This window comes from Schistocerca serialis, chromosome 2 (assembly GCF_023864345.2).
Source record: "Schistocerca serialis cubense isolate TAMUIC-IGC-003099 chromosome 2, iqSchSeri2.2, whole genome shotgun sequence".
NCBI lineage: Eukaryota > Metazoa > Arthropoda > Insecta > Orthoptera > Acrididae > Schistocerca > Schistocerca serialis.
Genome location: NC_064639.1, coordinates 975,925,625 through 975,947,812, shown reverse-complemented (window position 1 = coordinate 975,947,812; position 22,188 = coordinate 975,925,625). Strand labels below are relative to the sequence as shown.

The following is a 22,188-nucleotide window of genomic DNA, read 5'->3' as shown; positions in this document are numbered from 1 at the left end:
TAAGTTTTTGAGAAAACTGACATCATTGTTTGAAAGAAAAACTTGCAGTTATTAATGTTGTTGAATTTTGAAGGGCATGTAGTTTTAGTGAATCATGTATTTTGAATATGTCATTAAAGAAAATATTTCTACATGAAGTGTTTATACTGCTGTCATCAGCAGTCTGTAAACTATGAAGTGAATAATAAAGTTTTGATAAATGCTGCTTGAATAAGAAATTGGAGATTTCACATATTCATAGTATATCTATTATGCATGAAATAAAAGATAAAAATAAAGAATTAGTTTGAAGGAAGTGGAGCTATTGCACCTTGCTACATTTCATCCTCCCCTCCCTTGACCCTTTCCTTCACCCTTTTGTGTTAAGAGCAACAGCAGAAACCACAAGAACTACATTGGCAGGAACCATCCAAGTAACTAGCATCAAATTAATCTATGGTTTGTGCCAGTCATACAGATTGGAAAATTAAGTGCCCATTTATAACCCATTGCTATTATTACTCCATATGTGATGGGGTAGTTGCTTGCAGATAGTGATTGAAGACTGCTGATTTTTTTGTCACTGTGCTACAACAGTCTTTTTTTTTCTGCAGAACTCCTACTCAGTAACATTTATGTTGATGTTTGTTCATGTTTTGCATTAGTTCACAGTGACCTGTTATCACAGTCTCTGCCTATCTCATTTTAGGTGACATGAAGTGGTGGAGCAGATCCCTTGGTCAAGAGGATGAGAAAAACCCATGGCATAGTCTACCCAATTCTGTAAATGTTGAAATGACATCTTATGCTCTTCTAACGTACTTATTGAACAATCATGTTGCGGATTCTTTCCCAATTTTGAGATGGTTGGTTTCACAACAGAATGAAGAGGGTGGATTTTCCTCTACACAGGTACAGTATATAACACTCAGAAAACCTGTAAAGGTTTTTATCCAGCCCAAATGTTGTCATAGGAGAAAAATTAATAATTCACCATAACAATGCTAAATATGTGACTCAATTGTGGTAGGTTTTCTCTAGGTATTCTGTTTGTCTTACAACAATCACATACACTAAACTCTCACTAATACGGCCCTCAGTATTCCGGCCTCTCAGTAACCTGGCACACTTCCAGCTTCTAATCGATCAACCTGAAATGACACCTACAATTATGAAATTTCGTCTGCAGCAATGTTATTAGTTAACTATAGTGTTCAACATTCCTGTACACTTTGAAATTGTGGCTTTCCTTACGGAGCATTATTGTGGCTTCTAAAGGGAAACACATTATGTTAGATCTCTAGCAGGAACTCGAAATTAGATGTAAATTGAATTGGGGTTCTTAGCAGAAAACTATTGTTGCTGGCAACAGTGTTGAATGAGCAACTACTTGTGACCAAACTTCAGCAAAAAGGGGGTAATCATAAAGTCACAAGAAAGTTACAGTGAAACTGATGAAGAAGAGGACATAGGAGGAGAGAACATGAGGATATCTCAAACTGCTGATGCCAAAGCTGGAGACGTCTTCCTGGAGAACATCATGCAACAAGCATAAACGTGGCAGGACCTGTGAAATGCTTGTAAAGCCGTTGTGTGATAAAGCATACTACCGTCGCGTATAATCGTGGTGACAACTAAAACTTTGGAACATGTTTCATACTGACTGTCGAGTTACACTAATACGCTTGTACACACTCGAGGACTAAGTTTTCTGTAAAAATGAATGTATCTTTTGATCTGATAAAGTACAATCCATAAGTGTTTATACTAAATTTTAGACATTCTCAACAATTAGGCACTTCCGCTAATCCATACGTGCGAGGAATGGCCAGTTTAGCAAGAGTTTAGTGTAAATGTGCGCGCGTGTGTGCGCGTGTGCATGCGTGCACTTTTCTTACAAGCACAAAACTGTTGTAACTTCTGCTAATTGCCCTTGAAATTAACTTTCTAGACAAACTTTTAAGCATATGCACATATAACTGATCAAAAGTATCTGGATGCCTATTAGTCAACATAAGTGGGAGGTGTGTCCACCCTTCACTTTTATGATGCCTTGAACTGTGTTGGGTTCACTTTTGGTGGGGTGTCGGAATGTCTGGGGATGAATGGCAACCCATTCTTCCTCAACAGCCAAAAGAAGAGAAGGGGGTAATTATTATTGTCGACAAACCTTCGCCTCAGAGATGCTGCTTTATGACAGGGTGCATTGTCGTGTTGATACAATTGCCGTCTCCTCTATTGTGTGCAGTACACAATGCTGTAAAATGTGCTCATATCCTTCCGCAATTAGTTTACTTAATCACAATAAGAGTTCCACACACTAGCCCATGAGACATCCCCATTCTGTTATACTGCCTTCTCCATACTTCACTGTTGGCACTTCACGCGATGGAAGATCACATTCTTCAGGCATTCGGCAAACCCAAATCCTTGCATTGGATTGCCGTGGGGTATTTAACTCCCTGTGCACAATTATTGTACCGGCTGGACTGCTGGTAGCACTTTGGAACTCACGAATGATTCCATCTGCTGACTTAGTATGATACTTTTACAAACCGCTCTCTGCAATGCTTGATGGTCCCTCTCAACCAGTATATAAGGTTTGCTTGCTCTCTGTTTAACTGTGTTTGTTCCATCACATCTCCACTGCACAGTCGCATCCCCGACAGTTGTCGTGGCCACTTTAGGATGATTGAAATCTCTTTGATGGATTTGTTACTCTGGTGACATCCAATGGCTGGTCCACTTTCAAAGTCACAGAGCTCTCCTGACTTATCCATTCTGCTGTTACTGGTTCTCCACTGATAACAAAATTGCCCCATCTCCTTTTATACTGACAAGTTCACCCCATATGGCATCTGGAGGTCAATTCTGCATTATGCAGGAATGTCCAGATACCATTGATCAGATAGTATATGGCTTAAAGGGTTGGTTGATAAGTGAAATAAATCAGTCATAGAAATTATTTAACTGAATATAATAGAGGGAAACATTCCACGTGGGAAAAATATATCTAAAAACACAGATGATGTGACTTACCGAACGAAAGTGCTGGCAGGTCGATAGACACACAAACAAACACAAACATACACACGAAATTCAAGCTTTCGCAACAAACTGTTGCCTCATGAGGAAAGAGGGAAGGAGAGGGAAAGACGAAAGGATGTGGGTTTTAAGGGAGAGGGTAAGGAGTCATTCCAATCCCGGGAGCAGAAAGACTTACCTTTGGGGGAAAAAAGGACAGGTATACACTCGCGCACACACACACATATCCATCCATTTGTAAAGGCCTTTACAAATGTCTGCTTGTGTCTGTGTATGTGCGGATGGATATGTGTGTGTGTGCGAGTGTATACCTGTCCTTTTTTCCCCCTAAGGTAAGTCTTTCCGCTCCCGGGATTGGAATGACTCCTTACCCTCTCCCTTAAAACCCACATCCTTTCGGCTTTCCCTCTCCTTCCCTCTTTCCTGATAAGGCAACAATTTGTTGCGAAAGCTTGAATTTTGTGTGTATGTATGTGTTTGTTTGTTTTTCTATCGACCTGCCAGCACTTTCGTATGGTAAGTCACATCATCTTTGTTTTTAAATATATTTTTCCCGCGTGGAATGTTTCCCTATTATATTCAATTAAATAATTAGTCATAGAAAGTTTTATTAAGAATTCTGATACAGTGGCCCATGAGAAGCTGAATGGCTTCAGGAATGGATTGCTTCATCTATGTGGTCCAGATTATTCAGCTGTAGTGAAATGAACTGAGTGTCTGTGCCGTGCACCGTAGCCATGGAAGGTGCCAAACAGTTCTATCTGCAGTGCTCACTTGTGAATTTGGCAACTTTCTCTCGTCTTGTGGCTTGCAGTATACAGGGGGAGGCAGCTGAGACAGGACACTCTAAATATATTCAAGATGAGTAAATATATCAAGACGCAGCCTTTGCCAAGTTATAATAGAAAATGTGGTGTATTTTAAGACTAAGTTTTAATGCACCTAGTGGACAAATTATGATACCAACTTTTTCAATGGAACTATGTATTTTTTCTTTGTCTTTGAAAGAGACTTCAAAGGGAATTTGAACTGCATAACATGCGCGAAACTTGACCAAATAATAACAAGGTAACAGTGTCCTAAACAGCTACCCCACTGTCAGGTGAAGAGGTCACGCAAACATCTGCTTTTCTGTCGCAAATGTAAGCAAACAAGTAACTCAGATGTGGTTTGTAGATACTTAAAGCCAGTCAATCTGTGCTCTGCTGTTTTAATGATCAGTTAACTTGCTGCGAAGCTTTTCAGAGGTTCACAATGTATATGACAGCATCTAATAAGTGGGTAGAGTTTTCATTTGGGGTGAGTATCCCCAAACTCTTAGGGCAACAGTACATTTATATGCTGAATGGTATATTGATCATGCCAAACCCCACAATCTATCTTTCCAAAAATTATAAACATATTTAAATATACAGGAAATGTGAAAAATAATGTATGCCAGTGAAAAATAATGGCAGATGATGAGAGAAATGCAAATAACAGTTTAGTATTGCTAACACACTATCCACATGTCATTACAAGGCAGCCTGTAAGTGTGAGTGGGTGTTCTGTGACTGCTGCATTTAAACACATTTTGTTCTTTTCACATTTTGCATCACCGTCTTCATTCAGTTGTTTTCAGAATCAGTTACAGTTTTCCAAATGATGTCTACAAAAAATGCAAAATGATGAGGTGTTTCTGTGCAAGATTTTGTGTATGGTTGAAGCATTGTTTGGACTGTGGACAAATCAGTCTTCACAACGTGCACTACTTGTCAGTTGAAAATCCATGCTCACTGAAAGACGTGGATAAGCAACCACCTTGATGTGTCAATGTATGGTGTGAGATTTTCAAGAATCTCTTGATTGGTCACTGTTTTATTGTTAAGATTATGAACAGTGACAAGTATCTATAGTTTCTAACAAAATATTTATAATAGAGGGAAACATTCCACGTAGGAAATATATATCTAAAAACAAAGATGATGTGACTTACCAAATGAAAGTGCTGGCAGGTCGACAGACACACAAACAAACACAAACATACACACAAAATTCAAGCTTTCGCAACAAACTGTTGCCTCATCAGGAAAGAGGGAAGGAGAGGGAAAGACAAAAGGATGTGGGTTTTAAGGGAGAGGGTAAGGAGTCATTCCAATCCCGGGAGCAGAAAGACTTACCTTAGGGAATTGGAATGACTCCTTACCCTCTCCCTTAAAACCCACATCCTTTCGTCTTTCCCTCTCCTTCCCTCTTTCCTGATGAGGCAACAGTTTGTTGCGAAAGCTTCAATTTTGTGTGTATGTTTGTGTTTGTTTGTGTGTCTGTCGACCTGCCAGCACTTTCATTTGGTAAGTCACGTCATCTTTGTTTTTAGATATAACAAAATATTTAGTTGGATAGATAAAAAATCTACTCACCAAGTGGCAGCAGAACACCCACATAAAAGTCAGTTGTAACTGCCAAGCTTTTGGAGCCAGTGGCTCCTCCTTTAGACAGAAGGGTTGAAGGGAAGGAAGAGGGGTGAAGGAAAAGGACTGGAGAGACCTAGGAAAAGTGGTATATTTTAGGAAAGTTACCCAGTACTGCAGGTCACGGGAGATTTACTGCACGGGATGAGAAGGAAAGACCCTTTGGTGAATATCAGAGTGCTACCCACATTGCACCTCAGTTACATGATTCACAGACATTTAGAAAACATTCCCTTACTTTATACCGATAACACTAAATGAAGACAGATGGGGTACACAGCTTCTTTCCCAGGGGAGGGGTTTTGGGGAAGGGGTGACAACAGGAAGGGCATCCAGCCACCTTCACAACCACTAATACTGACAAATCTAAAATTAACGTACCAACCCTATGAAGATACAGGATAAAAGTCAGGAAAAAGGAGTACTGACTTCTTTCTATATATATCATTCATCATATACCATAAAACGTTGATGCTGAAGTGCCTGTTTCTGTGTATTAACATAGAAAAGATTGTCTTGTAATAGGCTATGTTTCTGTTAAGAGAAATATCAAAGCAAGTTTCATATTTGAATAAACCATGTAGTGTGTTGATGTCTTGAAAAAATTCAACTCTGATACAATGATAATTTCTGTTTCAACTATGTACCTTTGAATGTGTAACAGTAAAAGTAATTTCTGTTGTCATATTATGACAGTTTGTGAAAATTGCCACCACTAGTAGCAAACATGAGAGAGAATTTTTGCATTGTGTGGTACAGGATATAATTCTAATTAATTTTATCACAGGTCCTTACTGATGTCCACACTCTAAAAAATCCCTCAGGTGGTCAGTGACCTTCACATACTGTTTGTCCACAATAACTTGACAATTTTAGTGGTGCCGCCAGAAGTGGAGAAAATCGGCACTAGTGGAAAGATATTCATTTATCACTGAGTGCTGCCAACATTAAACTGCCCCTAGACTCGGAGTATTACTGTGCACATCATTAAGGGTACTGGTGCCAGGAGCAAGCAGCTTGACCTGCCTTCTCCTCACCACTCCTCTCCCCTTGGCAGTCCCAATGCAGGGGAAAGCATGCCTCCTGCCTTCCCTGAAAGCCCTGTGAGAATCATCAACTTATCAAGGACAAACAGTAGAAGCAGAGTTTCTCACAATGATGCCCTTTTACAAAATATTCTCGATAATCTTGCTGTGACAAATAAGAATAGAAGTTCCAACTTTTGGTGAAAACCACCTTTGCCTTCATCAGTATATTGAAGGTTTGTTATTCTAATTTGATGTAATGTGAACACAGAATATTTTATACGCCTGACTTTAACGAGTCACATCATAAATGCACCATTATACAACCATTTGTATCATAAATGCACCATTATACAACCATTTGTCAGTGTGACTATACTATTTTTTTCTGTTTCTTTCATTGAGAGGACAAGAACTTATCTGTTGAGCTTTGTATTTATGGATGCTTTTGTTACAAACATTTGCACTTATGAACAATATTATCACTATATGCCACTTGGTTTGCAGGACACTGTTGTCGGCCTTCATGCGCTGGCTCAACTGGCACAGCACATCAATTCCCGCTCAACTAGTATGGCAGTAAACATTACATACCAAAATGGCGGATCAGTAATCTTCAATATTAATCGCCAGAATTCAATGATTCTCCAAAAGCGTGAGGTGAGCTGTTATAATCTCATATAATTTAAGAATTTGACATGGATATTTATTTTGGGTGAAAGTGAAACAGATTTTTAAAAATCAATTCAATATCACAGAGCAGCTTATCAGACTTCCTCAATCTACTGTTTTTTATGAAATATTTTTGATTGTTGAATGATATGTTGGATATTGCAAGTGGTAGGTTAATTGTGAAATGAAATTTAAAAAGTAAGGTTAGTTGTGAAATGAAATTTCAAAAGTAAAAATTAAAGTGTCTAATCCAACAAAATAGGGAACTTCAAAGAAAGAGGGATTACTTACCAACAAGTACAGATGAATTAGTGTCATAACCAGAGAGATAGATAAATATAGACAGTAAAGATTGCTTTATTCTTCTTGTCTCTTGCTCCTCTGTCTCCAGACAATGGAACATTTTGTTCTGAACCTTGAAATTATTTCTTACTGTGATTATTGATCAGCTTCCATCTCACAATGAGGTAAGTTGACTTATTTTGCTGTAATTTCATTGCAGATGTATTCTTTACTACTTTTCAGTTACTGATTGTGGATTACACTAAGGTGACAAAAGTCATGGGATTCCTCCTGATATCATGTCAGACCTCCTTTTGCCCATTGTTGACAGGGCATGGTGTCAACAAGTCGTTGGAAGTCCCCTGCAGAAATAATGAGCCATGCTGCCTGTATAGCTGCCATAACTGCAAAAGTATTGCTGGTGAAGGATTTTGTGCACAAACTGACCTCTTGATTATATTCCATAACTGTTTGATGGGATTCATGTTTGGCAGTTCGGGTGGCCAAATCATTCCCTTGAATTGTCCAGAGTTGTCTTAAAGCCAATCACACATTGCCATCCGTAAAAATTCCATCATTGTGTGGGAACATGAAGTCTGTTAATGGCTGCAGATGGCCTCCCAGTAACCGATTATAACCATTTCCAGTCAGTGATCGGTTCTGTTGGACCAGAGGAGCCTGTCCATTCCATGTAAACACAGCACACACCATTATGGATCCACCACCAGCTTGCACAGAGCTCTGTTGAGAACTTGAGTCCGTTGCTTTATGGGGCCTGCACCACACTCGAATCCTACTATCAGCTCTTGCTAACTAAAAACGGGACTCGTCTGACCGGGCCATGGTTTTTCAGTCAACTAGGGTCCAAGTGATGCAGTTGTGATCCCAGGAGAGGTACTGCAAGCAATGTCGTACTGTTAGCAAAGGCACTCTGTTAGTTGTCTGCTGCCGTAGCCCATTAAAGTCAAATTTTGCCGCAGTGTCCTAACGGAGACACTCGTATGTCCCACATTGATTTCTGCAATTTTTTGACGCAATACTGCTTGTCTGTTAGCTCTGACGACTGTCGGCTAATGCTGCTGCTGTCAGTCATTAAGTGAAGGCCTTCAACCACTGCGTTGTCTGTGGTGAGAGGTAATGCCTGAAATTTAGTTTCCTTGGTACACCCTTTACACTGTGGATCTCGGAATATTTAATTCCCTAACAGTTTCCGAAATGGAATGGTCCATGCTTCTAGCTCCAACTACCATTTCACTTTCATAGTGTGTTATTTACCATCAAGCTGCCATAATAATGTCAGAAACCTTCTCACGTGAATCATCCGAGTACAAATGACAGGTCTGCCACTGTAATACAGTACCTTGTGTTCGCAATATTACCACCATCCTTATGTTTGCATATCACTATCCCATGACTTTTGTCACCTCAGTGTAAGTAGATAGTCCAGTAGGCATTTTATGTTTATTGAAAATTGCAGACTGTGAAGCAGCTTATAAAATAAACCGTAGCAACATTTATCATCATCATCATCATTTAACAGCTCTGCTTTCCTCGATGATGTGCACAGCTGCCTCCTTATGTTCCTATCAAGATAAATCCAGTTGTTCATGTCATCATTCAGTGTTCCCACTCTTGCTGCATGTCCATCTTCGTAATGCCCATCTAGGGTGTTCTTGGTCTTCCTACCCACCGAATCCCTTCATTTTCTCTCCAGGTTTACTCAAGCTGTTCTTGTTGGTTCCATCCTTGCTATGTGTCCAAACCACTTGTGTCTGTGTTTTCTGTCTTAATTCCTCTTACTTCTTTGTAACTCTCTCTTACCTCTTCATTTTTTTATTTTGTACACTTTTTATTTCTGTATCATGAACCTCAAAACTCTTAAAACCTGCAATCACAGTGAGTGATACTTCGTGAAGATGCATGCATCTACAGGGTGTTACAAAAAGGTACGGCCAAACTTTCAGGAAACATTCCTCACACACAAAGAAAGAAAATATGTTATGTGGACATGTGTCCGGAAACGCTTACTTTCCATGTTAGAGGTCATTTTATTACTTCTCTTCAAATCACATTAATCATGGAATGGAAACACACATCAGCAGAATGTACCAGCGTGACTTCAAACACTTTGTTACAGGAAATTTCAAAATGTCCTACGTTAGCGAGGATACTTGCATCCACCCTCCACGGCATGGAATCCCTGATGCACTGATGCAGCCCTGGAGAATAGCGTATTGTATCACAGCCATCCACTATACGACCACGAAGAGTCTCTACATTTGGTACCGGGGTTGCGTAGACAAGAGCTTTCAAATGCCCCCATAAATGAAAGTCAAGAGGGTTGAGGTCAGGAGAGCGTGGAGGCCATGGAATTGGTCTGCCTCTACCAATCCATCCCCGGTCACCGAATCTGTTGTTGAGAAGACATCATCAACAATGCCTGCCCAAACATTCACAGAAAATCTGTGTTGATGCCATGATTGCACAATTGTGTGCGGATTCTCGTCAGCCCACACATGTTGATAGTGAAAATTTACAATTTGATCACGTTGGAATGAAGCCTCATCCGTAAAAAGAACATTTGCACTGAAATGAGGATTGACACATTGTTGGATGAACCATTCGCAGGGAGGCCAATCAGCTGCTGATAGTGCCTGCACACGCTGTACATGGTACGGAAACAACTGGTTCTCCCATAGCACTCTCCATACAGTGACGTGGTCAACGTTACCTTTTACAGCAGCGACTTCTCTGACGCTGATATTAGGGTTATCGTCAACTGCACGAAGAATTGCCTCGTCCATTGCAGGTGTCCTCGTCGTTCTAGGTCTTCCCCAGTCGCGAGTCATAGGCTGGAATGTTCCGTGCTCCCTAAGACGTCGATCAATTGCTTTGAACGTCTTCCTGTCGGGACACCTTCGTTCTGGAAATCTGTCTCGATACAAACGTACTGCGCCACGGCTATTGCCCCGTGCTAGTCCATACATCAAATGGGCATCTGCCAACTCTACATTTGTAAACATTGCACTGACTGCAAAACCACGTTCGTGATGAACACTAACCTGTTGATGCTACGTACTGATGTGCTTGATGCTAGTACTGTAGAGCAATGAGTTCCATGTCAACACAAGCACCGAAGTCAACATTACCTTCCTTCAATTGGGCCAACTGGTGGTGAATCGAGGAAGTACAGTACATACTGACGAAACTAAAATGAGCTCTAACATGGAAATTAAGCGTTTCCGGACCCATGTCCACGTAACATGTTTTCTTTATTTGTGTGTGAGGAATGTTTCCTGAAAGTTTGGCCATACCTTTTTGTAACACCCTGTATAGCTTTTTAGGATTTATTTAATGTAGCTGGGTTTCATTTTCTTGGCACTTTCGAGATCCAACAGAAGCAGTCTAACATGCTGATAGAAACATGAACTTTTCTGAACCCTAATTGTGACATCTTTCACAGCTAGAGTATTTCAAGAATTATGCTTCCAAGGTAGGCAAAGGTTTCTACATTTTTCAAGAGGTAATTAACTAGCTTGTTGTTTGCTGATCACTCCTCTCTATTCACTGCCATTACTACTGGTTTGGTTTTACTTATTTTGAGATTATATTTCTGGAATTCATCCATAAATTTGTCCAGCCTCAATTGTACTTCCAGCTCTATATCTATGCACTTTACATTATTATCAAGAAAAGCTAAGGCATTAAGTTGTGCACAGGATTTCTTGGTGCTCTTCATTATGGTCATCCATGACTGATAAACAGCAGTGGTGACAGTGCATTACTTTGCTGGACTCTACTTTTTGTCTAGAACCACGATGAATCACCTTTGCAAAATCACGGACCGTTAGTACAGTGCCCGTACAGTATTTGTGTATTTCTCACTTAACCTTCAAGCATGACTCACTTTCTCAGGCATTTCCAGATCTTCGCTCTTTCCGCACTGTCACATATCTTCTCAACATGTAGGAATTGTAGGACCAGGTCTTTATCTTAGTCTCTGTATTTCTCCAACAGACAGACACCAAAGATCAGGTTTGTCATTAACCTGTTTGGTGTGTATTAACATTATACAAAATTATACTGTTTCAATTTCACTGTGTTCTTTTCAGTAAGCAGTGCATATTTAAACTATCGAGTGATATTTATGATGTGGTATATTACTAAGGTCACTGGCAAATTGTGAAGCATTTGTGATTTACAGTTACATATCGTGTAACACTTACTTAACCAACATATCATGTTACTTTTAGTTTTCCCTTTATGCAGAAGCCTATACTGTCTGCATTTATCATGAATTAACATAATTTTCATATTTGTCAATAACTGTAACCTTGGGGTACCAGAAAATTAGTAACTTTTATCTCGTATTTTGCTGTTGCCTTGATAGAAATTTTATTTTGTGTATTAATTGATCCAATTCTTAATGGGAATTAGTAATACTTTTAACTTAACAGATCAAGAAATTGAAGGAGAATCTGCCAGATTATTTTAAAGTAATTTGTTTATTGTTCTTAAAAACATTGTGCCAGCCACAATGAAGCCCCCACTGTGAAGGCTGTTCCAAGCATGGTGTGAGTTAATTGATGTTCATAAGCTGCTGGAAATAACCATGATTGCTGTCACGCAATTTGAAGCTGCTGTGAACAGGAGTGTCAGGAGGGCTCCTGATTGTTGTAAGCCAGAGGTACATAATGTATCTCAAGTACTGCCCTCTCCTGTGGATCCTACCTCCTTGACAGGAAGTATGGTATCCATCACTATTCATCAACTTGACTATGAGTGGCTTGTCAGTGGTAGGTATTGGCACTTTGTACAGGGACTAGAGTGAACTTGGGGTGTTACACCCATTCCCTTAAATAACAAGTTTGAAATGTTGTCAAAAACTTGTTGTATCCTGTGTCAAGAAGAGGCAAACCCGTTCAACCGTATCTGCATTATTGTAGCCCCCGACCATGCAGGGATCACACTGTTGGTGCGTGAGCTGCACATTTCCCATGTACACCATGCAGTATGTACTGTCATGACTGGGGCACAGGGACTCCCAGCAACGGATTACTGGCCAGGTAGCTGTTCCTGTGGCTGGCTGGCACCTATGGGGACAGCCCTGTTCGGGGTGGGTGGCACCATGGTGGATAGGTGGATAGTTCGCACTCGCTCGCTGGTGGTCACGTGGCCCCAGCATCAATTCAAATGGAAAGGCCTCGTACAATGCAACAAAGTACGATCCCAATGCATTCCCTTACATTGTCATGCCATGGCAGGAATGCAGGACTAGACAGCAAGGAGCAAAATTCTCCCGCCAATACCTGGTATGTACCAGGACCAACAGGGACATCTTTTTGGCCACAAAGCCTTTATTTTTTGTGGAAGACATTGAAGACAAATATGGGAAAGTTACAGTCATCTGTAAGATGAAGAGCAGTCCCCTTCTCATTAAAATGTCATCTTCTGCCCAGTTACAGGTGCTGCTCTCTACTGAAAAGTTGAGTGACATTCCTGTGACTGTCGCTTCCCACAAGAGTCTCAGTATGATCCAGGGCATCATCTTTCACTGTCATCTTCCATTGCAATCTGATGGCGAGCTGTGGGCTGACTTAGAACAACGGGGTGTGCACTTCATACATCATGTTCATAGGGACCAAGGGAAAACAGAGTTGCTACCAGGGCCTTCATCTTGGCTTTCGAGGTTGATACATTGCCTGAGAACATCAAAGTGATGGTCTACCAGTGTGACATGAAACCCTGTACATTCCTCCTCGTATGAGATGCTCCAGGTGTATGAAATTCAGACACATGTCTTCCTGTTGGACTGCTATCTGTCTCTGCAGGGATTGTGAACGTCCACTGCATGCAAACGTTCTTGTGTCCCTCCCCACATCTGTGTAAGCTGTGGCAAGCTCCATTCTCTCTGCCCACCAGATTGCTCTGTTTTTAAGTGTGAGAAGAAAATTCAGGAGTATAAGACCCTGGACAGGGTCACATATCAAGACACCATAAAAAGTATGAGTGTCTTAATCCCAGACAAATGACACAGTCGTACACTACAGCTGAAACGTCATCGCCTGCTGTGTTTGACAGTACCTTCCTCTGTTTTGCCTCCTTCAGTGAGCCCTCAGAGCTACCTGCTGGTAAACCCCCCCCCCCCCCCCAAGCAGTTGCAGGCCCTTCTGGTGCTTCCATCACATCCACTTTGGGAGCATTGGTTCCCACCTGCCAAGGACACCAGTCCCCATCCCCCAGCCAGAGGCACCTTATCCCCCTCCTGCTTCTCTAGGTAGGAGGAGGTCCCCTGGGACTCATCCTTCCACAGCCAGATGCCAGCCAGTGGCTGAAGGAACCACAGGCTGATGGCTGTTAGACTTCTCATTCTTCCTCTGTCCCTGAAACCAATTCAGGGAAACCATCTCAGCCCTCACCTTCTAAGGAGGAGGAGGACAAAAAGAAGTCCTCCAAGACAAATGAAACTGTCCCCCATGCCACTGGACCTCTGCAGGTACTCCTTCTGTGCCCAAAGTGGAGGTCCTGGTGGCCCCTGAGGCACCAGATCTCCCCAGGCAATGTGCCACTGTGTGAGTGGATGCCCTGGCATCTCAACCGATGGCAGTGCATGACCCCGGGACATAATCTGGCCATCTTGGTCGCTTCGTGCCCTCACTGTATTCAGTCTGATCCTCCAGTGGAATTGTGATGGATTTTTCCACCACCTGGCTGAGTGATGATAGCTGCATTCCATATTGCCATATGGGAAACATTGTTTCCAGCAACATGTACCTCTGCCTTTCGTGGCTACCGAGGTGAATTTAAGAATCACACTGAATATGAGAGGGTATCGGGTGAAGTTGTACTTACGTGATGGACTCTGTATGCAGTGACCTTGTGCCTCCTGATACACTTTGGAGGCTGTTGCAGTTTTGGTAAAGGCATATGAGGATTTTTCCATGTTTATCTCCCTCCCAATGATGTCGTGTCCCAGGATGTACTATGTGCATTACTCTCTCAACTGCCCCCACCTTTCCTAGTCTTGGATGATTTCAATGCCCATAACCCTTCATGGGGTGTAACAATGATCACTGGTCATGGTAAAGACATCGAAACTTTACTGGCACAGCTCGATCTTTGCCTCATGGATTCTGGTGCCCCCACACACTTCAGTGGGGCACACAGAACATATTTGGCCATTGATCTTTCCTTCTGCAGTCATGGTCTTCAATGATATGTCCATTGGAAGGTCCACGATGACCTGTGTGGTAGTGACCAGTTTCTGATCTCCCTGTCGCTCCCTCAGCATTGGTTGCTGGACGCCTGCTTAGATGGGTTCTCCGCAATGCTGCCTGGGATGGGTTCACCTCTGCTGTTGTCCTTAGCTCCCAATCGCAAGGCAATATCGATGCAAATATTCAGTATACAAAGGCAGCCATTCTTTTGGCAACCAACCAAGCCATCCCATCTTCCTCGGGATCACCACATCAGAAGACGGAACTGTGGTGGACCCCAGAGATCTCTTTGGCCATTGGAGATCATAGGCTTGCTCTCCAATGCCATAAGCGACCCCTTTCACTAGTGCACCTCATTGCCTTTAAATGGCTCCATACCTGCACCCACTACCTCATAAAATGATGAATCCTAGGAATGGTATGTTTCCACCATTGGATCACTCATTTCTCTATCACAGGTATGTGCAATGATCAGACAACTCTGTGGCTTCCAGCCCCTGCAGGTGTACCAAGTATTTCCTTAGATGCTGTCATTTGTATAATCCAGACACTGTCATTGAATATTTTGCTGTGCATTACACTCGCACATTTGCATCTGAGAACGATTACCCCACCTTTTGGCTCATAAATCAGCGGGTGGAGAAAATGCAATTATCTTTTACTACCCGACACCTGGAGCCATATAATGCTCTATTCAGTGAATGGGAACTCTCCAGTGCCATAGCTCATTGCTCTGATATGGCCCCACGGCCAGACCGCATCCACAACCAAATGCTGAAACATCTCTCAGTGAATTGTCGGTATCACTTCCTTGCTCTCTTTAATTGGACCCGGAACGAAGGTGAGTTCCCATCTCAGTGGCGAGAAAGTGCCATAGTTTCGGTTCTGAAACCATGCAAGAACCCCCGAGATGGATGGTTATCGCCTAATAAACCTGCAAATTACTCTAACACATGGTCACAAGCAGCTGTTTTGGCTCCTTGAGTCTCAGGGCATTTTGGCTGCATCTCAGGGCAGTTTTTCCCAAAGGTGCTCCACTGCTGATAATTTGGTTCATCAGGAGTCCACCATTTGGACGGCCTTTGCACATCATCAACATCTCATTGCTGTCTTTTTTGACCTACAGAAGGATTATTACATGACATGGCATCACCACGTGCTTACTGTGTTCATGAGTGGGGTCTCCAGGACCTCCCAATTTTTGTCAGAACTTCCTGTCGCACCGTATGTTCTGGGTGCAAGTGGACACTTCACTCAGTACCCCTCTTATATCCAAGAGGCTCTGTAGTTCCTGCTTTCTTGTGGCCATCAATGGTCTAGCTGTGGGTGTGGTGTCTTCAGTATCGCCTTCCTTCTGTGCCAATGATTTTTGCTTTTATTATTGCTCCTCTAGTATGGTTTTTCGCTGAATGTCACCTACAGGGCACCATACGAAAGGTGAAGTTGTGGGCTCCCACCCATGGCTTTTGGTTTTCAGCTGCCAAGATTCATGTCATGCACTTCTGTTGCTATTGTACTGGCCACCCACACCCTGAGCTTTACATAGACGATCAGTTACTACTTGTAGTTGAGATGCACCACTTTCTGGGACTAGTCTTAGATTCCCAGCTGATGTGACTTCCCCACCTTCACCAACTTAAGTGAAAGTGCTGGCAACTCCTTAATATTCTTTGCTGCCTCAGTAACACTGGCTGGGGTACAGATCGCTCTACCCTTTTGTGGCTCTATAAAGCCCTGATTCAATCCTGTCTTGACTAGGGCAGTTGTGCATATGGTTCAGCACCACCCTCAGCATTGCAGATACTGGACCCCATTCATCACTGTAGGGTCCAACTTGTGGCAGGAGCCTTCCAAACTAGACCTGTGGATAACCTACTAGTAGAGGATGGAGTCCCTCCATTACCTATCAGGTGCCAACAACAGCTGCTGAATTATGCTATATACATCCATAGCTTCCCTGAACATCCCAACTGCCATGTCCTTTTCCCTAGAAGAGAGCTCCACACCCCATAGGAGTGACCCAGAACTGGGTTTACAAATGTTGCACACCTCTAGTGTGTCTGATCAGAACTGAAACTTCCTCCACTGTCGCCTCTGGCTAGGGAAACATCACATCTGTCCCCATGGCTTGTGCTCTGACCTCGGATTTGCCTTGAAGTCTCCTACGGTCCAAAAGACTCTGCTGATCCCGTGATTTTTCACTGCCTCTTCTTAGCTGCCCTTGGGAAGTGCTAGAGTTTGAAAGTGTTATTGTCTGATAGCTAATCAGTCGACTGATGAACAGACTGCATACATACGTGTGTGGTGCAGTGAACAGCACTATCTGCTACACAGCTACAGTGTCTTCACTGCTGAATTAACGGCCATTACATTAGCACTTAGCCATGTTTATTCTTGAACTGGCAAGAGTATCCTAATCTGTAGTGACTCCCTTAGCAGTCTTCAGGCTATAGACCAATGCTGCTCTGCTCACCCGCTGGTTATGGCTATCCAGGATCTTGTCTCTGACCTCCATCAAGCTGGACGGCCCATCGTTTTCATTTGGTCCCCTGCTCATGTTGGGATTTCGGGAAATGGATGAGCTGACCCCAGGATGCCAATTCTGGAAATGGTTTTCCTGGAACCGACCTTCAGTCATTTGTACACCATCTATTGCTGGAAGTCTGGAACTCAGATTGGTCTGCCCTGATCTCCCCAAACAAGCTAAGGGGGATTAAGGAGACTACCACCATGTATGTGGTAGTCTTCCCAGTGTGCTTCTTGCAGGGAATCATCCAGCCTCTGTAGACTCCGCATTGGCCACACTTGGCTGACCCGTGGCCAAATTCTCAGATGTGAGGATCTCCCTCACTGCTGATGTGGAGCTCGCCTGATGGTGGTCCACTTACTCATAGACTGCCCTAATTTGGCTGCTTTCAGGCAGCACCTTAATATTCCTGACATGCTACCTGTGGTGCTAGCAGACGACACTGAAGTGACTGACGAAGTGTTATGTTTTGCCTGTGAAGGTGGGTTCTATTCATCACTGTAAGGTAGAGTTCTTTTGGCCTCATTGACTGCCTGAGTAGTTGGTGGGGGCACTGCTCTCCTGCCCCCCCCCTCCTCCCCCCTCCCTCCTCCCCCCTCCCTCCTCCCCCCTCCATCATCCCTCCTCCCACCTCCCTTCTCCTTGCCCCTTCCCCTCCAGGGATCCCTTGGCGGCCAATGTTTGGGTGGCCCAGCCTGGCCTCTACCCTTTCGACCATTTTATTCTTTTTAATTTATCGGTTTTAAAGTCTTGTATTGACTGATCTTTTAATGAATTTTCTGTGCTGTCTTTTTTTCTGGGCTTTTATCTCAGTTTTTATTTTTTATAGTTACACTTAAGCTTTACAGGATTTGCCTTTTGCCTTCTCCCCTTGACGACTAATTCTGGTTGGCCACGTAATGGGTGGAGGTACTGATGACCTCGCAGTTTAGTCCCTTTCACTCCAAATGAACCATGCAATTCTGAGAGGACACTTGAATGTAGGTGGCACTCATTTAGTATCAAACTGTGGACTGATTATTTTGGGTGATGTCCAGCTACTTACAGACAGGCGTAAGAACAGACTGTTATTTTGAAAACTACATAATGGTTTGAAAGTCTTATGGGTTGGATTCTACCATTTTTGATGAACTACAACAACTAATTTGGTTTTGGCTTATAGAAAATGTTGCTAGTCGAAAATCCAAAAATATTGTGGAGCTGTTATCTACATAAACCCCTTGTTTATATGAATGAGCACCATATTGCAAATTACAGCAAATTACATAAAATTATTGCTTAGTGGATTAATTAGTCAGTGATCAGTCTCATTTTGTACTGAAAAATTAGGGTAACTAAAGTATGTGGTCAAAGTTCAGAATCTAACAGTGGTTCTGATGAGATCTATGCTGGGAAATGGAGCTGCTTATGAACTTAAAGTTTTATTATTGTGGAAGATAATTAGTTTTAGGTAATTTCAAATATATTACTGGTAAGTTAGAATGTGTAATTTTCAAATAGGGTAGGGCACTTTTTAGCTCATAGATTTGTGCTCGTAGCAAACTGTAGTGCTAACTTTAACTAACTGTAACCTTGAATTAACAATGGCATAATGAAACTAATTACACAGATAGAATCAGGACAGCAAAAATAATAATCTGAAAAATAAATTACAGTGAAATTCAGTCTTACCAGAACTTGAGAATTTTATGTAAGTTTCACATTAACAGATAAATATATTGAACATAAGCAAAAAATTCGTGAAAAAGACTAGTTATTTATGGGAGTAGAAGAAACATAATGGATGGGACGAATCCACCTGCTATTATGTCACAACATGACCTCTTTGAAGATCTCCACATTGAAACTGGTGTGATGACCATGAGACATTTATAGCCACAATGATTACATAGTACAATAGCCACCTAAAAGAAGTAAAATGAGTTGCATGTTCTGCACACTACAAGGGTGGTTTGAAAAGTTCTTGCAACGGAATAGAAAAAAAAGTATTCACATCACTGAAACTTTCTTTATTTTTCAATGTAGTCTCCTTGTAGATTAATGCACTTGTTCCATTGATGTTCCAGTGCCTTGATACCATCTTAAATAAGTTTTCTCCAGACCTGCAAAATAGTTGTCAACTCTGGCTATCAATTTGCCGTTTGAAGTGAATCTTCGTCCACCAAGAAAAATTTTCAGTTTCGGGAAGACGTGGAAGTCTGACGGAGCCATAGCAGGTGAATAAGGCAGGTGTGGCAACAATTCATACCTTATTTCATGTAATTTTGCCATGGTGACAGCATGTTTTTGATCCAGCATCAAGAGTTGTGGCACCCATCTTGCAGATAATTTTTTTCGTTTCTAATTCTTCAGTTAAAATGTGATATACCCATTCAGATGACATCTGGCAAATGTGAGCAGTTTCACGCACTTTCAATCAACAATCCTCCATGACCATTTTGTGCACTTTTACAATGATTTCTGGAGTAGTGACACATCTCAGCTGACCATTGCGCGGATCATCATCTAAGCTCTCCCGACCAAATTTAAATTCATTTGTCCACTTGGCAACGGTTGAATATGAAGGAGCAGAGTTCTCCAGTGTATTCTGGAAATCGGCATGAATATTCTTTGCTTTCATATCTTCCTTTATGAAGTACTTAGTCAGTGCTTGAATCTTGATTCTCCCCCCCCTCCCCCCCATCTTCGCAAATAACTATGCACTATGTGGAAGCACTGACATGGCACATGTTTACAGGCAACAGATCAACGAATATCACGTGAACAATTTGTTGCGTTAGTGCTGACCTCTTGTGGTGATTCCAAGAACTTATCAAACCACCCTCGTAGATAAATAGCCAGCACTAATGTCGTCTCTCAACAAGGAATTTGAAAAATTTAGCTCTGGAGAGAGGCATGTAAAATGGCAGCTATGGTTTAAAGGAGTAGTCGATCTGGCACTTGTTAGATATATATGTTACAATTCATGATGGGAGGGTCTGTTCATGATGTACAGTCACTGTAAAGAAACACTGAAAAAAGAGAGACTATTGTAAAACAAAGCATAGGGCTATACAACTACATCTAAATGCGTACTCTGCAGTTCAAATTAAGTGCCTGGGAGGGGGTTCACCAAATCATTTTCAAGCTGTTTCTTTACTGTTTCACTCTCGAACAATGCACGGGAAAAATGAATACTTAAATCTTCCATGCAACCTCTGATTTCTCTTATATTTTCATGCTCCTAGGACAAAGTTAAATATTGAAATTTTATGAGAAGATCCTGCTGCAGTGAAAATAACCTTTGCTGTAATGATTGCCACCCAAATTCGCATATCATACTCGTGGCACTTTCGCCCCTATTTCACAATAACACAAAACGAGCTGCCCTTCTTTTGACAATTTCAACATCTTTCTCAATTCTATTTGATGTGGGTCCCACATGTGATAACAGTTCGCCAGAAGAGGGTGGACAAGCATAGTGTAAGCAGACTCTTTAGTAGACCTGTTGCGTTTTCTAAGTGTTCTGTCAATAAATTGCAGTCTTTGGTTTGCTTTCCCCACAACATTATCTTTGTGATCATTCCAGTTTAAGTTATTTATAACTATAATCCCTAAGTATTTATTTGAATTTACAGCTTTAGAGATTTATGTGTATTAATCTGTGACCATAATTTAGTGGATTCCATTTAGTCTTTGTGTGGATGACTTCACACTTTTCATTATTTAGAATCAGTTGCCACTTTTTGCACCATTTTGTCTAAATCATTTTGCAATTTGTTTTGATCATCAGATGATTTTATAAGATGGTAAATGATAGTATCTTCTGCAAAAAGTCTAAGAGGACCACTCAGATTGGCTCCTAAATTGTTTATGTAGATCGGGAACAGCAGAGAACCTATAAAACTTCCTTGGAGAATGCCAGATATTACTTCTGGTTTACTCAATGACTTTCCATCAATTACTATGAACTGAGTTCTTTCTGACGGTCTGACAGGAATTCAAGGCTCCAGTTACCCATCTGAGACGATACTCCATAGGCATGCCATTTGCTTAGAAGTCACTTGTGAGGAACACTGTCAAAAGCGACCTGGAAATCTAATAATATGGAATCAATGTGACATCCACTGTCAATAGCTCTCATTACTTCATGAGAATAAAGAGCTGGTTGATTTTTACAAGAATGATATTTTCTGAATTTATGTTAACTGTTTGTCAATAATTCATTATCTTCTAAGTAACCCATAATGTTCAAACACAGTTTATGTTCCAAAATCCTTCTGCAAAATGACGTTAGTGGTGTGGGCCTATAATTCAGTGGATTACTTGTATATCATTTCTTGGATATTGGTGTGGCTTGTGCAACTTTCCAGACTTTAAGTACAGAGCTTTCACTGAGAGAGTGGTTGTCTATGATTGCTAAGTATGGAGCTATTGTATCAGTGTACTCTGAAAAGAACCTTGGAAGGAACCTGACTGGTATACAGTATATACCAGAGGGCTTGGGTTTATTAAGTGCTTTAAGCTGCTTCGCTACACCGACGATACATAATACTAAGTAACTCATGTTCGAGGTTGTTCTTGGTTGGAATACTGGAATATTTACTTCATATTTTTGGTGAAGGAATATTGAAAAAAAGAAAAAAAACTTTGTTTAGTATCTCTGCTTTAGTGGCACTGTCATCCGTACATCACCATTGTGCAGTGAGTGTATCAATTGTATCCCCGCTGCTGTGCTTTACGTACAACCAGAATATCTTTGGATTTTCTGCCAGAATTTCGTTGTGGGAACTATTAAAAGCATCTTGCATTGAAGTTTGCAATAAGTTTCGAGCTTCTGTAAAACTTTGCCTATCCTTGGGATAGGCATGCTTTTTTTGTTGTTTCTGCAACAGTGTTCTAATATAGATAGAGATGCTGAACGAAGCAGTAATGGCTGTCAAGAGGACTGTGCATGAAGCCCTCAGTGACTGCTATAGCAGAATATTATCAAAAGATCTTTCAAAAAACCC

At 41.6% G+C, this 22,188-nt stretch overlaps 1 protein-coding gene across 6 annotated transcripts in view; it reads left to right on the top strand.

Moving 5' to 3' along the window:
• The window catches only part of LOC126458384 (CD109 antigen-like), a 260,318-nt gene that overhangs the window by 216,876 nt on the left and 21,254 nt on the right, over positions 1–22,188 (top strand). For all 6 annotated transcript variants that reach the window (XM_050095369.1, XM_050095367.1, XM_050095366.1 and 3 more), the window contains 2 exons: positions 689–891; positions 7,007–7,159. In XM_050095369.1, coding sequence (XP_049951326.1) covers positions 689–891; positions 7,007–7,159 — 356 coding nt within the window. The remainder of the gene's footprint in view (positions 1–688; positions 892–7,006; positions 7,160–22,188) is intronic.